This window comes from Pseudopipra pipra, chromosome 4, assembly GCF_036250125.1.
Source record: "Pseudopipra pipra isolate bDixPip1 chromosome 4, bDixPip1.hap1, whole genome shotgun sequence".
Lineage (NCBI taxonomy): Eukaryota > Metazoa > Chordata > Aves > Passeriformes > Pipridae > Pseudopipra > Pseudopipra pipra.
This window is the reverse complement of record NC_087552.1, coordinates 75,162,129-75,181,017: the sequence shown is the minus strand read 5'-3', so window position 1 is coordinate 75,181,017 and position 18,889 is coordinate 75,162,129. Positions and strand designations below refer to the sequence as shown.

The window sequence follows — 18,889 nt, the reverse complement described above, 5'->3', positions numbered from 1 at the left end:
AACCGGATTATTGTTTTTTACGTCAGAACCGACAGCACGAGGCCCCATTTCCACCACACACCATCGAGTCCGAGCAACCCGGAATTCCGACAACGCCGTGGGATGGCTGGATGGGAACAGGAAGGGAGTTGGCGGCGGCGCCTTACCGGGAGGTGGGTGAACACGGCGAAGGTGCTGCGCAGGAAGCCGATGAGATCCACCAGGTAGTCGCTGGCCCGGCTGCCCGGCTCCAGGGCCATCCAGTCGTAGTCTGCCAGCTGCAGGAACTGGTCGATCTTCTGGTTGAGGTTGGTGTAGATCTCCTCCTCGGCCGCGTGCCGGGCGTCCTGCGAGGGACACGCTGCGTGGGGTGGGGTCTCCACACCACAAATCCTCCCTCTCAGGCCCTAAAGGTGGCACAACCCGAAGCTCAGGGAGCACCCACGAGGCTGCTGAAGCCTCAGGGCACTCAGGCTGGTGGGACAGGTGCCACCAGGTCCAGGGGGATTCTGCCTCTGAAGCAACCTCGGGACAAATCTAGTGGAGGATGGAAGAGGAACATCCCATATGGAAAAGGGTTGAGACCCACCAAACCAAAAGGTGTGGGGTGCAGGAGGCCACAGAGGAGACCCCCTGCCAAAATAAGGCTCTCAGCTTTAGGTCAAATAGGTGGGTGATGCCAGAATGGACTTCCCTGAGGACAAGAGATTTTAGTCTCCTGCTGAGTTATCCCAAGGGCAAAGCTCATCCAACCAATTCCCTGCTGTTCCCATGGGACACAATTCAAACACCCCACACTTGACCCATCATGGCCTTAAGATTCCACATAAAGTATGTGTGTGAACACTCCTGGGGTAGGATTTCAAGATTGGGAAGTTTTGGAGTTCCTGTCAGCCTTGATTTTTAGGGAATACTGCTAAAAGGAGTGCAAAGGTACAGAAATGTAAAGCTCTGGAAGTCTGTTCTCCTTTGGGGTTGAGAGGCTCATGGACAGACATGAACAGCAAAACAAAAATTCATTTTAAAAATAAATAAATTATCAGGCTTTTGATCAAAAGCCTGATGATGATGATGATGATTATTATTATCATCATCCTTTAGATAATCAGGGCTGTAAGTCAAGGCTACAAACTCTCAGGATCTCGACAAAAGCAACGCTGCGAAGGAACCCAAAAGTGACGGCACAAACTTCCCAAAATATGACCAAACCATCTTCTGGCTCAGCCCAGCTGCCTAAAACTCCAAATCCACGCTCTCCAGCTGCCCACCAGCAGCTCCTCCTGGAGGTGGAGCCCCTGGATTTCTCACCTTGAAGGTGGTGGTCCCGTAGAGCTTCGTCGTGTGCACGGTTTCCGGAAGCACGTTGGTGATGTTGGTGATGAATTCCTCGAGGAACTTGCAGGATTTCTCCAGATGGGTCGTGTTTATGATAATCTGCACGAGCTGTAAAGGCAACAAACAAAAAAAAGGGGGTTCAACCGTGGTGCTCACAAAGCCAGGAAGGTTAAATCCAAGGAATTCTGGCGTGAAAAGCTGGCGCTGTGCAAACACTCTGGACTCAAAGTGTCTCCTCCTTTACCAACAGCAGAAACTTAAATAAAAGATAATTTGGGGGTGAAAGCCTTTCCCATGACAGCCACTGACACCACGGGAGATGATTATTTCTAATGACTTTCCTACACTCAGCTGTCACTCAGGGCTCGTGTCAGCCCTGCCCGAGCACGACAGGCCTCCCAAAAAAAAAACCTTCCCTGACAAATCAGAAGGCAAAAAAAAGTCTTCTGTCTTCCAATGAACCCTAAATAACCCACACCTGGAGTGACACCCAGCAGCATCACACCGAGGCAAAACAAAGAAACCACCAGGTTTGGCTTTTGGGAGGGTGCTGGTGGCGACCAGATCTCTCCCAGAGCCAGAAGGCATCATAATGCTGGATTAATTATAATTGTTGTAGGACTATTATTAAGTTATAATTGAATTGCTGGAGCGTGGTGTGGTCGTCTGGAGCCAGCTCCTCTACAGGAATGGTTTTGAAACACTCACAAATCTGAATGAGATTGGATTAATTAGTGATTTAAGTGGCTTAGGCACAGGAACATTGAAGTGACACTACAAAAGATCACAGAGTCCAACTCTTGGTGGTGCTGGATGACATGGGAAGGGTGATGGTCACATCAGGGAGGTTCAGTGTGGATATCAGGACAACAAAGTCATTGGGAAGGTGGTGCAGGACTGGAAGAGGGTGCCCAGAGAAGCTTTGGGACCTCTCTTTGGGAGAAAGGAAAAGTCAGGTAAGAAATCCACGGCTGGTATGATCCAAGTAAATGATGATCCCAATCCCAGGGGGAGGTCAGAGAAGAGGAGACTGAGGGGAGACCTCACTGCAGTTCAACTGCCTGGGCAGGGGCAGAGGAGGGGCAGGGACTGAGCTCTGCTCTGGGGGGACCAGGGACAGCACCCAGGGAAGGGCTGGAGCTGTGCCAGGGCAGGCTCAGGTTGGATCTCAGGCAAAGGTTCTTCCCCCAGAGGCTGGTTGGGCACTGCCCAGGCTCCCCAGGGCAGTGGGCACAGCCCCAAGGCTGCCAGAGCTCCAGGAGGGTTTGGCTGATCCTCTGGGGCACAGGGGGGGACTCTTGGGGCTGGGCCTGTGCAGGGCTGAGGGTTGGGCTGGATGGGCCTTGGGGGTCCCTTCCAGCTCAGGATGTTCTGGGATCTGTGAAATCCTGGCTGGGCTGAGCTGGGTGGAAGGAGACGCCTCCCCTCATGTTCATGGTCCTTTTATTTGTAGAAGGGGAGTGAGGTACTGACCAGCAAAACAGGTTGGAAAATCAGCTTAGCCAGGATGGTGGAGACATTCCTGGGCAGGACAAGGCAGGATTGGGATTGTCCTCCTCTTACATGTGCTCTTTGAGCTGTGCAGGACACGTTTGGCTGATCCTCTGGGGCACAGGGTGGGACTCTTGGGGCTGGGCCTGTGCAGGGCTGAGGGTTGGACTGGCTGATCCCTGTGGGTCCCTTCCAGCTCAGCATATCCTGGGATTCTGTAACACCTCAGAGGTCTCTTCCAGCCAACGCTTCTTCGATTTCAGTCCCATTTTTATTTTTAAGAAATTAAATTATCACCTATTTGAACTCCTCATGTTTTTTACCTGCTCCATGAAATGCCTTACAGGGGTAACTGGGAGTGTTCTAACCCCTGAATTCCTCAGGTTAATTTTTATTCTCCAGTTTTTGCCTCCAAACAAGTGCTCATCTGTGTTCCCCCATGCCACCACAGTCAGGATGTATTTTCCTGAAGTTCCAAGTCAATTAAACATTTCCAACTGTCTGAAATTCCTCCTAAACCTCTTCCCTGATCATCAGAATGGTCCAGATCATCTTGAAATCACAGCTTTGAAAGCTCTGAATGCTCTGATTCTCTTCCACCACTTGCTACGAGCTTTCCTGCTCCCTCTGGGGCTCCTTCATATTTTGATTTTCTCTTCAATTTGGGAGGGTAAGACCTTGTTGAGCAAGACCTTCTTGTTGTCCAAGACCTTCCTGTTGGGGGGTCTTTTCTTAAGGGAATCCTTAAGGTTGGAAAAGACCTCTAAGATCACCAAGGATTTGAGGAATTTTCGAAGGAAAACACCCCATGCTTCCATTTGGCCAAACGATGGTTTCACAAAGACAAGAGGAAGGAAGGGATGAAGATGCTCAAGGTAGATTTTCTTCAACCAAATTAGGAAAAAAAAATATAGGAGAGAGAACTCTGGTAGAGAGCAAGGAGCACCTTGGGAAGTGAGTGAAAATATGGCCAGAGATGTAACTTTATAGTGTTGAAAAAGCACCGAACTCCCCAAACTCCCCTCCCCAACTTCCCAATCTCATATCCTAAACTTCCCAAACTCCCCTCCTAAACTCCCCAAGCTCATTTCCATAGGGAATTTACAGTGTCCAGAGAACAGGACACATTCCTACAGTTCAACCAATTAAACTCTATTAATATCTACTTATTTAATAAGCACACAGAGGTCCCACCACCGTCTCCATCTGCCCTGGGGATCCCACGTTCCCACAGAACCATGATTTATGTGCATTAAACTCGTCAGAAATCCGATTTTGCCCAGAAAAAAAGCATGGATCATGAAAAGAGAATCCCCAAATTGTGTTTGTGCTGCAACAATCTGCAGAAATGGCCTCTAACATCAGCTGCAAATGGGATTACCCCCCACTCCATCCTCTCAGAGTTCCCACTTGGCTTTCCTTGTGTTCCCTGAGCTCCTCTGACTTTAATTCAGATACAGAACATTCCCCAGAATCAAAGGAGTGCAAAATTCAAAAACAACAGCAGAAAAGCTCCTCTTTCCCACAACACAAAGAGTTTCCTGCTCCGTGGTTCCATCGCTGTTTTCCAACCGAATATTTCACAGTAACGCTCCAAACCCCCTTCTGTCATCCTGCCCTGGAAATCATGGAATAACAGAATGGTTTGGGCTGGAAGGGACCTTAAAGACCATCCAGTGCCACCCCCTGCCATGGGCAGGGACACCTTCCACTAGACCACGTTGCTCCAACCTGGCCTTGGACACTTCCAGGGATCCAGGGGCAGCCACAGCTTCTCTGGGAAATTTATTCCAGTTCCTCACCACCCTCACAGGGAAGGATTTCTTTCCAATATCCAATCTAAATCTTCACTTTTCCAGTGGGAAGCCATTCCCCCTCATCTCTTGTCCCTCTCCAGCTCTCCTGGAGTCCCTTTAGGCCCTGCCAGGGGCTCTCAGCTCTCCCTGGAGCCTTCTCTTCTCCAGGGGAACCCCCCCAGCTCTCCCAGCCTGGCTCCAGAGCAGAGGGGCTCCAGAATCATGGAATGGTTTGAGTTGGGACTGTCAATCCTGCTGATTCCAGGCTCTGCCATGGGCAGGGACACCTTCCACTAGCCCAGCTTGCTCCAACCTGGCCTTGGACACTTCCAGGGATCCAGGGGCAGCCACAGCTTCTCTGCCCAACCTGGGACAGGGCCTCCCCACCCTCCCAGCCGGGAATTCCTTCCCAATATCCCATCTAACCCTGCCCTCTGGCAGCTGGAGGCCGTTCCCCCTTGTCCCACCACCCCAAACCCACGTCCCACCTCCGTCAGCCCCACGTTTCTCCTCTTGATGACCGTCTGTAAACAGTTGCTCAGCGTCCGGGTCAGCAGCAGGTTCGTGGATTTCCGGATCATGTCGTCGACCTCGGTGGAGCTGGAAAAGGGGGGAATTGCAAGAGAGGTTTGCAAAATAGTCCATGAAAAGAAAATCATCTTTGTCCTCTTCCTTCCCGACGCTCTCCCACCTCACCTGTCGTCGTCCACGCAACGTTTACAGCTGCTGACATACTGATATATATGGAAATTCCAACTGTTTAGGTCAGGAAGGGGCACTAACATGTCCTAAACCTGAGCTTCAGATACAGAACATTCCCCAGAATCAAAGGAGTGCAAACTTCAAAAACAACAGCAGAAAAGCTCCTCTTTCCCACAACACAAAGAGTTTCCTGCTCCGTGGTTCCATCGCTGTTTTCCAACCGAATATTTCACAGTAACGCTCCAAACCCCCTTCTGTCACCCTGCCCTGGAAATCATGGAATACCAGAACAGTTTGGGTTGGAAGGGACCTTAAAGACCATCCAGTTCCATGCCCTACCATGGGCAGGGACACCTTCCACTAGCCCAGCTTGCTCCAAGCCCTGTACAACCTGGCCTTGGACACTTCCAGGGATCCAGGGGCAGCCACAGCTTCTCTGCCCAACTTGTGCCAGGGCCTCCCCACCCTCCCAGCCAGGAATTCCTTCCCAATATCCCACCTAACCCTGCCCTCTGGCACTGGGAAGCCATTCCCTGTGTGCTGTCCCTCCATGCCTTGTCCCCAGTCCCTCTCCAGCTCTCCTGGAGCCCCTTCAGGCCCTGCCAGGGGCTCTCAGCTCTCCCTGGAGCCTTCTCTTCTCCAGGGGAACCCCCCCAGCTCTCCCAGCCCTTGGAGCATCAGACTGGAAGCTCCTACAACACATTCCTGCCCTTTTCCAGGTGGTTGCAACTTCGGCATCGCTGGAATTTGGGAGTTTGTCTTTGTGCCCCTCTAACATGTGGCCGGTGGCACCTCTCCTTTCCGAAGGAAGTTTGGGAAACCCGCCCTGCCAGAGGCTCCTTTGATCTGCCCTTGGCCCTGCATTAGCCCTGACACCACGGGCTTTGCCTCCAGCAGGAGAGGGCACAGGGAATTCCCCCCGGGAATGCTGAGACGTGTTAATAACTTGGAGGCTCCCGGTAAATGGAGCCCGTGACCTTTGGCTCCTGCTCCTGCTCCACCTGACAAAGGGGCCACGGCACAAAGCTGGGATTGACAGGAGAAACAAAAGCAATCCCTGAGGTTTCCTCGCTGCTGGGGGATGTTGGGATGCTGCTGTTGGAGTTCCTGCTGGGCTGGGAACGGGCACTGCCCGCCCGTGTCCCGCTCCCACTTCCCAAATTTCTGTGCCTGTTTAATGCTGGCTCGGTGCATCTGCTCCAAGTGCTGCTCCAGCAGGGCCTGATGCTCGGGAAGGCAGGACTGAGCCTCCTCCAGCAGGGATTCTGTGCCCACAGCAGCTCCTGGAACTGCTCATCCTTCCCATATTCCGGCATCACTCAGTCAGCTCCTTTTCTGAAGTTATTCCAGCCCTTCCTTGTGCTGCTGCCTGGGAATTGCACTGAAATCCCTCAAACTGGGCCATTCACGTCAGAGTTGGGCTCTGTGGGTCCCTTCCAGTTCTGAATATTCCTTGATCCTGTGAAATTCCCGGGAGAAGTGGCAAACACTGCTGCCCATCCACATCCCTGAGCAAAGCCACGACCGGAATTCCAGGAGAAATCCGTGTCCTGCTGCCTTTTCCCAAGGAAAAGCCCAGCTTCACAACCCCCCTGCCACACTGCACTGCCCAACAGGTTCCTCCAACATTTCCTTTTTCCCTGATGTTTAGAAGTTGGCTTTTCCAAGCTAAATGGTTCCACTGTCTGCTTCCCAGTTGGACACAGAGGAGCAGGACCAGCAGCTCCCGAGAACTTAAATCCAAAGCCAGCAGCCAAAATCTCAGTGTGGGTCCTTTTTAGATCATCACTGATCCCAGGGAGTTTATTTTCCTCCTGCTATCTCACTTCATGTCCCAGAAGGACCCCTTGGCTCCTTCTCCCGGGGTTTTGACGTGTCCATTTGGGTTTTATAAACCATGGAAGAGAAATCAAAGGCAGAAGGGAGGAGAAGAAACCAGTGAATGGGTTTTCCTGGGCTCTATGCTTATGGGAAGGGCTCTCAAAGAAGGTTTTAGTCAGAGATAAGTTAAAAAAACAATTCAAACATAAACCTCAAATCTCACCATGCCACTCCCCCCAGGCTGTCCATCGTATCCCAGGAAAAACCAGAGATCCCAGTCCACTCCAGCAGACAACACAAGGGTTAAATACAGCCAGAGCAACCAAATCCAACCCTGGTTTGGATCTAGGGATGGTAAAAAAGACACCTGAGGAGATGCAAAGCCAACTGTGACACTGGAGGGGGGTGGGAAAACTGGGAAGGGGGTGGGGAAGCAGAAAGAGCTGGATCCATGTTCAGAGGGGTGGAAAAAAGTGTTTAGAGAGCAAAAAATACACGAAGCTGAATCCTGGTACAAACACTGAGGGTCTTTTGGGATTGGAGAAGGACTTTGGACAAGGGATGGAGGGACAGGACAAGGGGGAGTGGACTTAAGCTAAGGAGGGTGAGTTGGATGGGATATTGGGAAGGAATTCTTGGCTGGGAGGGTGGGGAGGCCCTGGCACAGGTTGGGCAGAGAAGCTGTGGCTGCCCCTGGATCCCTGGAAGTGTCCAAGGCCAGGTTGGAGCAACCTGGGATAATGGAAGGTGTCCCTGCCCAGGGCAAGGGGGTGGAATGAGATGATCTTTAATGTCCCTTCCAACCCAAAGCATTCCATGATTATCATTTTCCTTAGGAAATCCTGGGATGCAACATTCAGGGAGTCACAGAGGTTGGAAGTGCAGGTGGGACCTGGAGCTCCAGGAATCGACTGGAACCCGGAAAGCCCGGATGAAAACCCCTGGATTTGGACACAACATCAGCTTTTCCTCACTGAACCGACCCAGCAACCGAATCTACAGGGCTGGAAAAGCTTGGGTTTAAAACCCAAATGTCAACCTGTCACCAGGGAATCCCAATCCAACACGGGAGGCACCACCTGGCTGCGGGAACGCCCCGGGACCGTCACGCTCCCGGCAGGATCCGGGTGCTGCTGCTCTGCCAGGGCTGTGGGGTCACCAACCCCTTGGGGGCCCAGGGCTGGCTGCAATCTCTCACTTATCTGCAGGAACATCCCCCCCCACCTCCAGGGCAAGGACAAGCTCAGGAATTCCAGGCTGCTTCTATTTCTTCAAAGAACTTCAAACCGAGCTTTCTCCCTGTCCCGGCGGCGTCCCTGCCCGTTCTGGTGGAATCTCAGAATCCTTAAGGCTGGAAAAGGCCTCTAAGACAACGAGAACAGCCATCCCCCAGCACTGCCAAGGCATGTGCAAGCACTAAATCATGTCCCCAAAGTGTCACATCCACAGGGCTTTTAAACCCCTCCAGGGATGGGGACTCCACCACTGCCCTGGGCAGCTGGGCCAGGGCTGGAGAACTTTTTCCATGAAGAAATTTTCCCCATATCCAACCTAAACCTCTCCTGGCACAACCTGAGGCCATTTCTTCATGCTCTATCTCCCATGGGCTCCACACACCAAGTAAGGACAAAATGGAAGCATTCCATGAAAAGGCCCATGGCAGGGGGTGGAATGAGATGGTCTTGGATGCTCTGGAGCCAGGCTGGGAGAGCTGGGGGGGTTCCCCTGGAGAAGAGAAGGCTCCAGGGAGAGCTGAGAGCCCCTTGTAGGGCCTGAAGTAGCTCCAGGAGAGCTGGAGAGGGACTGGGGACAAAGCATGGAAGGACAAGACAAGGGGAATGACTTCCCAGTGCCAGAGGGCAGGGATAGGTGGGATATTGGGAAGGAATTCCTGGCTGTGAGGAATCTGATGCATCAGCTCCCAACTGGTGGGATTTAGCAGTGCTGGGGGTGTTCCCAACCCTCCACACTCAGCCCACAACCAGGAGCAGCTGCAGCACTCCCACCCCTCCAGGAACACAGGAGCAGCAGCACGAGCTGCCAAAGAAACTCCATTTACCTCCTCTCTCCCCCAGCCAAATTCCAAAGGTCCTCCCTGATTTTAGTTCTTCAAACCTCTCATTTTTACATCATTTTCTTTTTACTAACTTGACACACTTCAATCCTTCTCAGTGCTTTGCATCCCGAGTTCTTTCAGGATTGGTGTTTAGTTTGCAAAGCAACCCACCTCAAACCCAAACAACTGAAGTCTTGGTAGATTAGAGCTCCCATCCCATCCCTTCCACCCACTGTTTCCCAAAGATATTCCCTATCTTTCCAATGGGAAATGCCACTGGAAAAAGAGGAAGCCTTCCAGCGAGCAGATACTTTTCAAGACAACCTGATGAACTCAAAACACACTTGTAACAAAGAGGAAACCGCTGAATTTATAAGGGGGGTTTTCTTTCTCTTAATTATTTAAGAGAAATAATTTATAAGTCCTATAAATCCACACAGGGCTCCAAATTTTCTTCAAACTCACGAAGAGCAAAAGAACTTTCACGGGAGCAGCAACATAAAGGGGGAAAACTCCCGTCAACAAACACGAGGAGGGAGTTTAAAAAAAATAATTACAAAAAATAATAATTAGGGGGAGGGGAAAAAAAAAAAAAAAAGAGAGCTCCATTTTCCACCCCGGGCTCTGCTCTTTGGGAAAAGAGCTCGGAATCTTGAAGGGAACTGTCTGGGTTAATGACAGATGATGTCCTGTATCCCGTGGCAGTAGCTGTGACCTCCAGGCCCCTCGTGACTGACGGGCTGACCCCGATCGCTCCGGGGTGTGACAGAAATGACAACCAAGGAAGAAAAAGAAAGGGAAGGAGAAAGGAAACTGGCTGCCGGCTTTGTAGCCAGGCTCCCTAATAAAACCTAATTCAAGCTGTCAGGGTGAAATGAAGAAAGTGTCAACAGGGGTTTTCAGAGAAATATTCCAAATGTTTGGCTGGAAAAGGCAGAGCTGGGCTCCCCTCCCCCAGCTCCTCAGAAAGGGCTGGAAAAGCCGATGTCGAAAGGAATTTTAATAACCTGCCCAAGGGGACCCCCGAGGAGGGACCCCAAGGGGACGGTTTTCCTCCCTTCCCTGACAAGGCCAATCATCCCAGTAATGGTGAGGGGCACAAGGCTGGGGGTGGGGGCAGCGCCAGGGGAGGGGTTGGGTGAAAGCAGCGTCCCTGTGAAATCGGAGCGAGGTGTCGGCCCCAGAAACCGAGAGGCTTCATGGTGACCCCCGGGTTAAGAGCCCCGGGAGCCACCAAAGAGAACAACCTGCCACTGGTGAAAGGCTGAGGGGGAATGTGGGGAGAGGAACGTCCCGGGATCCCACAGAGACCACGGAGCTGCTGCCGCCTCCGGCGGGAGGGGGAGAAGAAAGTGCCTCCCCAGATCAGTGACCCTGGCTGGGAGGGAGGGAATTCAGACCCTGAAGGGCCTCTTGTGGGCTCCAAAATATCTGGGGAGGGCCCAGAGTGCTGGCCCAGCTTCATGTCAGCACTGGGGCAATCGTGGAAGGGCTCAGGTTGGAAGGGATTTTAAACCTCGTCTCGTTCCAATCCCTGCCATGGGCAGGGACACCTTCCATTAGCCCAGGTTGGACAGGCCTTGGAGCAACTTCCTGAACACTTCCAGGGATCCAGAGGCAGACATAGCTTCTCTGCCCAACCTGGGACAGGGTCTCACCACCCTCACACCCAACAATTCCTTCCCAATATCCCATTTAAATCTCCCCTTTTCCAGTGGGAAGCCATTCCCTGTGTGCTGTCCCTTTATCCCTTGTCCCCAGTCCCTCTCCAGCTCTCCTGGAGCCCCTTCAGGCCCTGCCAGGGGCTCTCAGCTCTCCCTGGAGCCTTCTCTTCTCCAGGGGAACCCCCTCAGCTCTCCCAGCCTGGCTCCAGAGCAGAGGGGCTCCAGAATCCTGGAATGGGTTGGGTGGGAAGGGACCTTAAAGCCCACCCAGTGCCATCCCCTGCCATGGGCAGGGACACCTTCCACCAGCCCAGGTTGGACAGGCCTTGGAGCAACTTCCTGAACACTTCCAGGGATCCAGGGGCAGCCGCAGCTTCTCTGCCCAATCTGGGACAGGGTCTCAACACCCTCACACCCAACAATTCCTTCCCAATATCCCATCCATCCCTGACCTCTGGCACTGGAAAGCCATTCCCTGTGTGCTGTTCCTCCATCCCTTGTCCCCAGTCCCTCTCCAGCTCTCCTGGAGCCCCTTCAGGCCCTGCCAGGGGCTCTCAGTTCTCCCTGGAACTTTCTCTTCTCCAGGGAAACCCCTCCAGCTCTCCCAGCCTGGCTCCAGAGCAGAGGGGCTCCAGCCCCAGGAGCATTTTCCAGGGCCTTCTCTTGACTCTCTCCAGCAGCTCCATGTCAGGTCATGGCCAGGATATGAAACCCTCCTCCTGCAACTCCCACCTCTTGCTAGAAGAGCTCTGCATGTGGAAGGGAAGAAGGATCCTTCCATCCAGTAAAATCCTGAAAGGAAGAAGCATCCCTGCATCCAGTAAAACCCTTGGTGTCAATTTTTCTGCCTCTACCAAGTTGGAAATGATTCTGAGTGCTAGAAAAAAAAGCACCAACTCGCAGTTTCTGGCAAATACAGTTGGTTTTCAACCTCACACACGTACACAGGGATAAAACCAGCATCAAAGTACCTTGGGATGGGGAGAGAGGAGGGTAAACACGTGGAATATTTTGCAGGCTTTTAAAAAACAACAAAAAAAATCGCATTATTTGTATGTAAACTCCCAGGAGAAGCAAGAAAAACAAAACCCCAAAACCAGGAGCCGAAACTCGTTAAGGCACAAAAATCCAAACCCCCCCCCAGAGCCTTCCTGACAACACATCCCTGGAATCACGGGATTCACAGTCTGGGGGAGGGCCAAGGGGAGGTCAGAGATGTTCTAGGAGGCCCTGACCCAACGAGGAGTGGACACCACCACCTTTCCTGAGACAACCAGGTTCATTTATTTCCCACGACTCCAGAAGCTTTTGGGAGGAAACGGCTCCCTCAGTTTTTCTACAGCTGGGGTTGTCCTGGGCTGTTTTCCCTGGAAGTGTCCAAGGTCAGGTTGGAAGGGGCTTGGAGCAACCTGGGCTAGTGGAAGGTTGCCCAAGTGCCCACCCACCATGGCAGGGGGTGGCACTGGATGACTTTTAAGCTCCTTTCCAACCCAAACCATTCCATGACCTTCCCCTCCAAGAGGTAGTTTTGAAGACATGACCAGCCCTTGGAAGATGCCATTGCTCCAAGGAGGCCACCAACCACCTCCAGCCTGGCCAGGGTTTATCCAAACAGCTGAACAACAGGAAAAGTTGAGGAAAAGAATTTATATTTTAAACCTCTGAGCTCTCTGAGTGCAAAGAACCCCGGGTGTGAATGTCCTACCTCAGGTGAAGGTCCTCCGAGAACTTCAGGCAGGCGTAGATGAATTCCTTGATCTGATTGTAAACTTTAGGCACAAACTCGGAGAAGGGGAACTTCTTTGGAAAGGGTTGCTGTAAAAAAACCACAGGAGAGAATTCCATGCAAGAGCAGCCATCCACCAGGAGACAAATGACTGCTTTTCCAGAGCGTGTTCCCAGCGGTCGGATCGATTCCAGGATTTAGCCAAAGAGACAACAAGGCATTTCTGGGGTGTTGGATAAACACTTCAGCCCAGTGAAAGGCCACAGAATCACTTACAAATGGAGTGCAGGAGGGGTTTGGAGCCTGGAAGGAGATTTGCAGCTCGGAGGGAGCAGGCAGAAAACAGGACCCTCATTCCCTCTCCCGAATCCCTCCCTCAGAAGAAAACACCCCCTGGGAGAAGTCACTGATGCTTCTCTCCCCCCATGCACAAAGTGTTTTGCTTGGTCAGCTCCATCAGACTTGGATACACAGCGGTTTTGGGAGCAGGCACTTGTAGAAAAGCCAAGATACACCACCCTGCTGGGCTCTTTTTCTTTAAATATGAGATTAGGACAAATAAAGGTCAAGAACATGGTTCATAAAATGGGAATAATACCAGTGGAAGTGGATATTTTTAGTCTCCTGTGCGTTGCAAGGGCTGCTCAGCTGATTGCACACCCTGAGATGAAAACAAAACCAAGGAGGTTTTCCTCATCCACACCTGGAGAAATGCAACACATGGAAGGGATATTTGCTCTGTTCCCTGGTCCTGCTTTCTTTTTTTGCCGTTTATTTGGTGTGGGGAGGTGGATTTGGGTGATTTTTGATGCCTCCATTTGCAGTTCTCCACGTCCCTGCTGAGGGTGTGGGGTTTTCCCGCGCCAGCGGCCACACGAGGCCGTTTTCCCCATTCCAAGACTCATTCCAAGACTCACCTTTTCAAGTTCAGCGTCCTGGAATGGGAACTGTCCAACTATTTTCTTATAAAGTTCTTCATTTGACACCGGGATGGGGCTGTAGTTGTCTGAGTCAAGTATATTTCTAGGAAAAGGAAGGAAAAGTCAGGAAGAAAGCTCTGGCAGGAGAGGACCCACAGCTCTGCCGGGTCAGGAAGCTCCCAGGAGGAGGTGCCAGTGCAAGATGGGATCCCACAAACCCACAGGAGCAGCACAGGGATGTGCCACTGATGTCCCGAGACACCCATGGCTTGGTGATGGAGCAAGGGCACAATATCATGGAATCATGGAATGGTTTGGGTTGAAGGGACCTTAAAGATCATCCAGTGACCTTAAAGCTCATCCAGTGCCACCCCTGCCATGGGCAGGGACACCTTCCACTAGCCCAGGTTGCTCCAACCTGGCCTTGGACACTTCCAGGGATCCAGGGGCAGACACAGCTTCTCTGCCCAACCTGGGACAGGGCCTCAACACCCTCCCAGCCAGGAATTCCTTCCCAATATCCCACCCATCTCTGCCCTCTGGCACTGGGAAGCCATTCCCTGTGTCCTGTCCCTCCATCCCTTGTCCCCAGTCCCTCTCCAGCTCTTCTGGAGCCCCTTTAGGCCCTGCCAGGGGCTCTCAGCTCTCCCTGGAGCCTTCTCTTCTCCAGGGGAACCCCCCCAACTCTCCCAGCCTGGCTCCAGAGCAGAGGGGCTCCAGCCCTGGGAGTTCCTCCAGCACCTCCTCTGGACTCTCTCCAGCAGCTCCATGTCCATTTTCCACACTAACTTTACTGTAACCCCAGATTTTTGCATCCTTCCATCTCCTGAGTGTCCATGTGAGCTCCATAATGAAACCATGACCTTGTCCAGCACACGCAGGATCCCCACAACTCTATTTAAACTGGCTCTCCCTGCTCCAGGAAAAGTCCAGGATCTTACTGAACCTCAATGCTGCCCAAAATTTAAACATGAACTCGCAATTATGGTGCTTTCCCCATCCCTGGAAGCATCCAAGGCCAGGTTGGATGGGGCTTGGAGCAACCTGGGCTGGTGGAAGGTGTCCCTGCCCGTGGCAGGGGGTGGAACAAGATGAGCTTTACCCCTTCCAAACCAAAACAATTGTGATTCTCTGATTAATCCCTCAAAAGATTTTATTTAGGGGCCAAAATGCCTCCGTGAGAGGCATCTCCTGGGTCTGCTGGAAGAGCCTCTTACCTGAAAACTCCTGACCATTTCTTCAGGAGGGTTTCACTGTACTGGTCCTGGATCTCCAACAGCATGTCAAAGAGCTGGTTCACTGGGAAGCCATAGCCCTGGGATGAGGGAAGAGAGCAACTTCAGGGGGAAAAAAAGCCACCAACAGGCAGGTGAACATTTATTTTCTCTATTCAACGGGGAGCACGTGGGCAAACCCTCCTCCATCCCCAGCCCAGAGGTGAATGGTGCTGGTGGAGGGATTTAGGGGCTGATTTACCAAGGGTAAGACCAAGGACTATCAAAGGTTTGGTCCTTGGCCACTCTGAGGCACCAAGCAAAGCAGGTTGTCCCTCAGGTGCCACAATCCATGCACTGACACCCCAAAAAAGAAGCCAGGCCACCACATCCAGCCCCCACCAGTTGCTGAACCCTCTGGTGGGCACATCTGTGAGCAGCAGGACCATGGAGTGACAGAAGGAGTGGTCCCCACCCACTGTGTACCTGGAGTGTGTCAGCAAAGAGGACAATGAGGTTCTTCAAGTCTAACACCAGGCTCGGGTCGGAGCAGTAGGACTGGAAAGAAGGGGAGAGAGGAAAACATGGGTTTAAACTGCACAACACAGGAAAAAAATCCTGCCCTCGGCCCTCCTGTGTTATCTCTGGAGTGATAATAAATGCAGGGCCTAATGACCAGCAGCTTTTATCCTGCAGCAGTGTCACCCAGGGCCAGGGCAGGGGGGGTGATAAGGGTATCTCTCCTCCTAATGCCCCTCTCCAGGCTCTCCATGATGAAGAAGGACTTTGGGTGCTCCAGAGATACCTGAAGTGTCTCTTAAGATTCCCCAGGAGCTGCTGGGAGAGCGAGAGGAGATGAAGCAAATCAACACCACTGTCAGAGCAGGACGCCAGCAGCTCCTCATCCAATATTTACTGTGTTGTGTCTGATGGTAATGAAGCATCAGCGGCTCGGGCTGAGGGAAAACTTCTTATATTCCAACAAATTAATGGTCAGAACTCCAACACGAGGATTTATTGTAGGTCAGGGCGCTGCTCAAAACCCTAAAGACACAACTGAGCACAGTGACAGCGCTGGTGTCCCCCCCCAGAGCCACCCCCTGTCCCCCACGTGCTCACTCTGGACACCGAAAAACCTCCCTGGGCTGAAACATGTAAAGTCTCAGGCAGATTTTGCCCAAATATAGAATCAGGGATCACGAGCTGGAAAGAGAAGCGGATTTAAAGAGAACAGATTTAAAGCTCACTGGAAACTCCAGGAGGAACAACTCCATTAATCAGTGGGAAAGGTTGGAAGACACACGTTTTCCAGCTCACTGTCCAAAAAAGAGAGTCAGAAGGAAAGATAACGCCCTAAAGCTCTCAGAAGTGATAGAAGATGTCCCTGTCTGCGGCGAGGAAGAAAATCCAGGGATAAATTTGGCTGAACTGGAAGAACTGAAGCAACCTCCCCAAGGTGAGAGCTCCCCTCAGGCCCCAGTATGGGATGGAGGGCACTGGTGTGTGTGGGGGAGCTGGAGGGGGAGCTGTGCCCAGAGAAAAAGGGGTGATGACCACGGGAGCGGTGTTGGGAGATCATGGGACGCTCCCTGACTCCTGCAAAGCCCTCTCCTGGCAGCCACTTCACGCAGCAACTTTGGCATCACTTGAAACAACCCTGGGAGGGCAACAAAGGCGGGGGGAACTGAGGAGCCCCGGGGTCGGGCCCGGCCCCCCCTCACGGTCCCACCTCAGAGAAAATCCCACTTAAAAGGAAAACAAGCACGGGTTTACAACCCAGTGGGGTGTTCAGCTCTGTGTTTAGGAACACGGGAGCTCAGGGGAAGGAGGCAGCTTTCCAGGCAACACAACTGCTGGGATGGACTCGGGGAACACCAGGAAGCTCCTGTGGTCCCTCAGCCCGACGAGCTCCAGGTCCAGAGAAGAGTCATGGAATGGGCTGGGTTGGAAGGGACCTTCCAGACCATCTCATTCCACCCCCTGCCATGGGCAGGGACACCTTCCACTAGATCAGGTTGCTCCAAGCCCCATCCAACCTGGCCTTGGACACTTCCAGGGATCCAGGGGCAGCCACAGCTTCTCTGGGAAATTTATTCCAGTTTCTTACCACCCTCACAAACAAGGATTTCTTTCCAATATCCAATCTAAATCTTCATTTTTCCAGTGGGAAGCCATTCCCCCTCATCCCTTGTCCCTCTCCAGCTCTCCTGGAGCCCCTTTAGGCCCTGCCAGGGGCTCTCAGCTCTTCCTGGAGCCTTCTCTTCTCCAGGGGAACCCCCCCAGCTCTCCCAGCCTGGCTCCAGAGCAGAGGGGCTCCAGAATCATGGAATGGTTTGGGTTGGGACTGTCAATCCTGCTGATTCCAGGCCCTAGCATGGACCTTCCACTAGCCCAGGTTACTCCAGCCTGGCCTTGGACACTTCCAGGGCTCCAGGGGCAGCCACAGCTTCTCTGCCCAACCTGGGACAGGGTCTCCTCACCATCAAAGCCAAGAATTCCTTCCCAATATCCCATCTATCCCTGCCCTCTGACACTGAGAAGCCATTCCCCTTGGCCTGTCACTCCCCATGGATTATCCCCACCTGCCAAGCTGAAGTCATGAGCACGTTCTACAGAACTCGGTGTGGTTTGGAAGCAGCAGCTTTTTGTGTCTGCACACAAAAATTTTAGGGTTTTCCCAGCAAAGAACCTTTGGGTTTCCCCCCACGTTCCCAGGACACCCCATCAGATGCAGATCTGCAGCCCCTGCTCTGCCAACCCCAGGGAGCTGTGGGGCATCAGGGCCTCAACACTTTGTATTTCATGGAGCCCAACATTTTAAAAACAGACTTGCAGAAACTCATTAATCACAGAATGGGCTGAGCTGGAAGGGACCCACAAGGATCATCCAGTCCAACCCCTGGCCCTGCCCAGGACACCCCAACAATCCCACCCTGTCCCTCAGAGTGTTGTCCAAATACTCCCTGAACAAAGTCCTCAAGCACATCACAAGATTTGCCTTTTACTGTCAGAATTTTCCACCCCCCAATGAATGCTGAGCCAGCACATCATCACATCAGGTGATACAAAACTGGCAAAAAAAGTACATTTTTTGCAACTGGCTCTGTTTTTTTAAGCTCATTCAGGCTGTGAACTTTGAGGGAACAAGATGGTCCTGAAGGTCCCTTCCACCCCAAAGCATTCCAGGATTCTGGATCCCGTTATCAAACTGGGTCACGCTCCAATGAGTCACAGAGTCACTGAATGTGCTGAGCTGGAAGGGACCCACAGGGATCAGCCAGTCCAACCCTCAGCCCTGCACAGGACCATTCCCAAGGTCACACCCTGTGCCCCAGAGGATCAGCCAAATGTGTCCTGCACAGCTCAAAGAGCACATGTAAGAGGAGGACAATCCCAGTCCTGCCTTGTCCTGCCCAGGAATGTCTCCACCATCCTGGCTAAGCTGATTTTCTAACCTGTTTTGCTGGTCAGTACCTCACTCCCCTTCTACAAATAAAAGGACCATGAACACGAGTGGAGGCGTCTCCTTCCACCCAGCTCAGCCCAGCCAGGATTTCACAGATCACAGGATATCCCAAGCTGGGAGGGACCCACCAGGACCATTCAGCCCAACCCTCAGCCCTGCACAGGCCCAGCCCCAAGAGTCCCACCCTGTGCCCCAGAGGATCAGCCAAACCCTCCTGGAGCTCTGGCAGCCTTGGGGCTGTGCCCACTGCCCTGGGGAGCCTGGCAGTGCCCAACCAGCCTCTGGGGGAAGAACCTTTGCCTGAGATCCAACCTGAGCCTGCCCTGGCACAGCTCCAGCCATTCCCTGGGTGCTGTCCCTGGTCCCTCCCCAGGAATGTGCCAAAGAGATGCTTTTTTCCCCCCCGTTTTTTGGGGACAAATCAACTCCCTCTGCTGGTGCTTCTCAAAAACCATCAGTGAAATAATGAGAACATAACCCCACTGTTTGCTGCTCCAAAATACTGAGTTTTGTAGGGAAATGAAGCAAATCGGGAGGGGAAAACAGCCAGGGAATGGGAATGAGCCGTGTGCCTTCGGGTTGTTCTTCAAACAGTCGTTGGAAACAGAGGGAAAACAAGGAATAATTTTAAAAAGCCAATATTAAAGCACATCAGGTCACAGTCAAGGAAGGACATTGAGGTCCTGGAGCAGGTCCAGAGGAGAGCAACGAGGCTGGGA

General features: G+C 52.5%; 1 protein-coding gene across 5 annotated transcripts in view; it reads right to left on the bottom strand.

Moving 5' to 3' along the window:
* The window catches only part of EXOC6B (exocyst complex component 6B), a 338,997-nt gene that overhangs the window by 114,903 nt on the left and 205,205 nt on the right, over positions 1 to 18,889 (bottom strand). For all 5 annotated transcript variants that reach the window (XM_064653623.1, XM_064653619.1, XM_064653620.1 and 2 more), the window contains 7 exons: positions 15,191 to 15,262; positions 14,708 to 14,805; positions 13,488 to 13,593; positions 12,550 to 12,659; positions 5,090 to 5,201; positions 1,288 to 1,422; positions 147 to 326 (listed from right to left, as the gene is read on the bottom strand). In XM_064653623.1, coding sequence (XP_064509693.1) covers positions 147 to 326; positions 1,288 to 1,422; positions 5,090 to 5,201; positions 12,550 to 12,659; positions 13,488 to 13,593; positions 14,708 to 14,805; positions 15,191 to 15,262 — 813 coding nt within the window. The remainder of the gene's footprint in view (positions 1 to 146; positions 327 to 1,287; positions 1,423 to 5,089; positions 5,202 to 12,549; positions 12,660 to 13,487; positions 13,594 to 14,707; positions 14,806 to 15,190; positions 15,263 to 18,889) is intronic.